The 4,894-nt window shown below is 43.0% G+C and overlaps 1 protein-coding gene across 1 annotated transcript in view; it reads right to left on the bottom strand.

Moving 5' to 3' along the window:
- Positions 1-652: 652 nt before the first annotated feature.
- sagb (S-antigen; retina and pineal gland (arrestin) b) overlaps positions 653-4,894 on the bottom strand; it is a 5,426-nt gene continuing 1,184 nt past the window's right edge. The window contains exons 2-6 of the mRNA XM_061720002.1: positions 3,981-4,041; positions 1,446-1,490; positions 999-1,198; positions 851-910; positions 653-732 (exon numbers count right to left, since the gene is read on the bottom strand). Of these exons, the coding sequence (XP_061575986.1) occupies positions 661-732; positions 851-910; positions 999-1,198; positions 1,446-1,490; positions 3,981-4,041 (438 nt within the window). The 3' untranslated portion in view covers positions 653-660. The remainder of the gene's footprint in view (positions 733-850; positions 911-998; positions 1,199-1,445; positions 1,491-3,980; positions 4,042-4,894) is intronic.

Raw genomic sequence — 4,894 nt, 5'->3', positions numbered from 1 at the left:
AGCTTTTAACTTCTCCAAGGTCTTCTCCATCTTGCCAATGAGCTCAAAGACGCCGCCAGCCTGCGATTCTGTTCAAGAATCGCATCCAGCTTACGGCTTTTGCTCCCCCACGTTAGAGTCTGAGTGTTGATCGCCGTGCTCATTCCTTCAGCCACGTCGGCAGCTCTGAAAGAGCCAAAACAGCTGTTGACGACTTACGCGTTTGTCGATAGGCCATGAATCACCAATTAGAAGAAATCCTGCTATCATAAATCCAATTATGAAGCATCTTCAACGTCCTCGACAGACAGGATCGTCAAACACAACGGCTTCCAATGTTTCCAGGAATCCATTGTGTATCCAGCAAAAAATGTCCCATCGGGGCAGGAGGGCTCCCTTACCCCCTGACTTCTCGTTGCAAACATGTGGTCAATTGTGCTGAGGGACCAGTTAATCAATTCCATGATTGTAGAGTTTCGGAGGAGTGAAAAAGAAGAGACTCTGAAGACGAGACAGGACAAAAGCAGCAGCAGGACAGATAGAGAAGGGAGAGGAGCAGAAAAGCGTCTGCCTTCGCCGAGAGCCGGAAGAAGAAGATGAGAAGAGGATGAGAGGATGAGAAGAGGATGAGAAGAGGAGAGGATGAGGGGATGAGTGGATGAGGCGTTGCCGTGGTAACACTCACTGTTTGTCGATCTTCTCGTCCCGATTCTCTCCGGTAAAAGCTTTAACCTCAAACTCCACGGCACATTTCTGAAGAACAGATGAAAGAATGAATAAATGAATGAATGATGGATTATAGATGGATGGATGGATGAACAGATGAGTGGATGAACAGATGAATGGATGAACAGATGAGAGGATGAATCACCTTCCCCTCATCAGTAGGTCCAGGCTGCAGGCTGATGGAACACGGCAGGTTGTCTGGAAACTGAAACAGAGGAAGTAGATGAGTCACATGACCCGCTTCTGTTGCCCCCCCCAGGTCTCTACCCCCCCCAGGTCTATTGCCCCCTCACCTCCAGGTAGAAGGGGTAAGCGTTCGCCCCCAGCTTGTCCAGCAGCTTCTTCTGCCCCTTGCTGTGCGTCAGCTGCGACTTGTCCTGCAGTTCCGGGTAAACCTGCCGAGTCACCACGAACAGATCCCTCCGGAAGGAAGCGCCCATCACGTCCTGGTCCTGCCGGCCGTAGCGGAACGAGCAGGACAGCATCACGTACACTAGAGGGACAGGGACACGTCACCCTAGTGGTCTGTAGAGGACCTGCAGGTCTGGATCTGGACCCTAGTGGTCTGTAGAGGACCTGCAGGTCTGGATCTGGACCCTAGTGGTCTGTAGAGGACCTGCAAGTCTGGATCTGGACCCTAGTGGTCTGTGGAGGACCTGCAGGTCTGGATCTGGACCCTAGTGGTCTGTAGAGGACCTGCAGGTCTGGATCTGGACCAGATCCAGGTCTGGTTAACTCACCTTTCTTTCCTTTCAGCTGCGTCGGGTCGATCATGATGACGCCGTCTGCAGGAAACAGGAAACAGGAAACAGGAAGACGTTAATCAACCAAATCATTCATTCATTCATTCATTCATTCATTCATTCATTCATTCATTCATTCATTCATTCAAAGTTCTGTATAAATCTCAGACTATGACACTACCAGGTCCTCCTACTGAGCGTGTGCAGACCCGACCTGAACCATGCATGTAACTAAAACCAGGGCTACGGTGGCCGAGACCCGCTTTGCAAATAAAATAAACCCTGCAAATAAAATAAACCCTGCAAATATAAAGAAACGCTGCTGCAAATAAAAAAAAAAACGACGCAAATAAAAAAGCCACAACGGAAGTGAATTACCGGGGACTATTTTTGCTGATGCACCGGTGTTTTTTACGTGAGAGGAGAAGAAGAAGAAGAGGACGTAAGTGAAAAGGAAGAAATAAGAAGAGTGAGGAATAAGAAGAACAACGAACGAGAAAATAAGTGAAAAGGTTAGTGTTCAACGTCGCTGCGTGTAATTTTTAATGTGCAACCCCGGTGCATCGGCAAAAATAGTCCCCGGTAATTCACTTCCGTTGTGGCTTTTTTATTTGCGTCGGTTTTTAATTTTTTTTGCAGCGGGGCTTATTTTACTTGCAGCGGGGTTTCTTTATATTTGCAGCGTTTCTTTTATTTGCAGCAGCGTTCCGTTTTGTTTGCAGTGTTTATTTTATTTGCTAAGCGTTTATTTTATTTGCAGCAGCTTTTTTTTCTGTTTGCAGCGTTACTTTTATTTTCAGCAATGGCGGGTCTCGTCCACCGTACATGGGTGTGTGAACCGTGCAACCGCTATGGGCCGTTTTTCTTTTTTTTCCGTTTTTTTTTTTTCTCCTTATAAATATCAACAGTCACGTTCCATTACATACCTAAATATGTACTAATCTGTGCATATCAATAAATATATGTGCAATGATGCGCGTGTCTGTTGTTCAATACAACTGATCAGACCAAGCGCAGACACAAGCTGCTCTGATCCAGACGGTGGAGTTGGAACAAACTGTCACACAATGTCGAGAGAACGAGACAGATTCAGGAAATTTCCATCAGGGGATGAAAAAAGAAGAAAACTAAAGAAAATGGAAGAGTTTAATGTCTCTCTGAAAGGCTCGTTTGATAAATTTGTTACAAAAATCACCGATCCGACCGGGTCTCAAGCAGCCGCGGGGCCCCGCGTCCAGGCAAGAGATGATGATGAGGCAGGGGAAGGTATCCACTATTTTGATAATTGGAGTTAAAATATAGACACCCGATCCGACCCGAAAAACCCAAAAATTTTGCGGGCCCCCCCCGGCCATCTTGCACAGGCAAATCTCCCAAATCTCCCAGACGGCTCTGACTGAAACAACTAATATTTCCAGGTAAACACTTCCAGGAAACCAAAATGTAATGTGCTGATTAAGATTAATCCTCGCGGCAGTCGATACAACAGATCCCAACATTTTACTACAGAGATTTGAACATATTATTGGGATTAAAGGAACTGGATTAAACTGGTTTATTCATATCTATATGATAGATTCCAGTAAAAAAAGAGTCGTCCTCACAGCCTAGATTTAACCACGGAGTCCTGCAGGCAGTACTGGAGTTGAGGGGGGATGTCATCTCCCCTGAAATAAAAACGGTCCAAATCATCCCCCCTGTAAAACTGCCATCACTCCTTTCCATTCCTTATGTCATTTCATCAATGAATGTGGTTTTACTGCTATTTCAACATTTACAGTCATCACCAGAAAAATAACTTATTTGACAATTTTCACCTGTTTCAAGTAAATTTCACTTGAAATAAGTAGGACAGTAGTGGGACAAGATTTATTTTCTCATTACAAGCAAAAAAATCTTGTTCCACTGGCAGATTTTTCTACTTATTTTAAGTGAAAATCTACTTGAAACAGGTGAAAATTGTTGTTTTTTTTTCCAGTGATGAGTCTTGTTTTAAGTGTAATGAGATTTTTTTACTAAAATGAGACATTTTAACTAGAAATAAGACAAATATTCTTGTTAAGATTGTGAGTTTTTGCAGTGATCCATTTTACTTATCCTGTGAAGGACAGAGTCATATTGATAAGTTCAGAAAAGTGTTTTTTATTGTTGTGTTTTGATGTATATTGATATATACATACACCAGCCTTCTTCATCAGTTTGTTTAAGTCATTATCTCTGATAATCCAGTTGAACTGTATCATTGAAGTCCCTTGAGATTACATTTGTCATCATTTTGGGGCTATGTAAATAACGCTGAATTTAATAACTTTAAAAACTGAATCACGTCTTCAATAAAGAAGGTTGTGTAGCCTGAAAACTGGAGACATGACAGTTTAAGGACAACGCTGAATCGTTAAGTCAGGATAAACTGAATCTGGTTCTTTAATGATCCAACGGTTTTTTACTGATCCGACTCCCAGAACAAAATCCTTTTTACTCGCGCAGCAATGCAACCAGCAGCTAGCAGCTAGCTGTGCTATCACAACTCACCGACTGGATCCACGAAGTCAACATGGTCCACAAAGTCTCTCTTGGCCATGTAGATGGTTACCTGTAGGAGCAGAGGTGTTAGCAGTGATGCTACTGCTAGCATTGTGACTATTACTACTGCTAGCATTATGACTGTTACTGCTAGCATTATGACTATTACTACTGCTAGCATCGTGACTATTACTACTGCTAGCATTGCGACTGTTACTGCTAGCATTGTGACTATTACTACTGCTAGCATTATGACTGTTACTGCTAGCATTATGACTATTACTACTGCTAGCATCGTGACTATTACTACTGCTAGCATTGTGACTATTACTACTGCTAGCATTATGACTGTTACTGCTAGCATTGTGACTATTACTACTGCTAGCATCGTGACTATTACTACTGCTAGCATTGCGACTGTTACTGCTAGCATTGTGACTATTACTACTGCTAGCATCATGACTATTACTACTGCTAGCATTGTGACTGTTACTACTGCTAGCATTGTGACTGTTACTACTGCTAGCATTGTGACTATTACTACTGCTAGCATCATGACTATTACTACTGCTAGCATTGTGACTATTACTACTGCTAGCATTGTGACTATTACTACTGCTAGCATTGTGACTGTTACTGCTAGCATCATGACTATTACTACTGCTAGCATTGTGACTGTTACTACTGCTAGCATTATGACTGTTACTGCTAGCATTGTGACTATTACTACTGCTAGCAATGTGACTATTACCACTGCTAGCATCGTGACTATTACTACTGCTAGCATTGTGACTGTTACTGCTAGCATCATGACTATTACTACTGCTAGCATTGTGACTATTACTGCTAGCATTGTGACTATTACTACTGCTAGCATTGACTGTTACTACTGCTAGCATTGTGACTGTTACTACTGCTAGCAT

This window comes from Cololabis saira, chromosome 4 (assembly GCF_033807715.1).
Source record: "Cololabis saira isolate AMF1-May2022 chromosome 4, fColSai1.1, whole genome shotgun sequence".
Lineage (NCBI taxonomy): Eukaryota > Metazoa > Chordata > Actinopteri > Beloniformes > Belonidae > Cololabis > Cololabis saira.
This window is presented reverse-complemented; position numbering and strand designations above follow the sequence as displayed.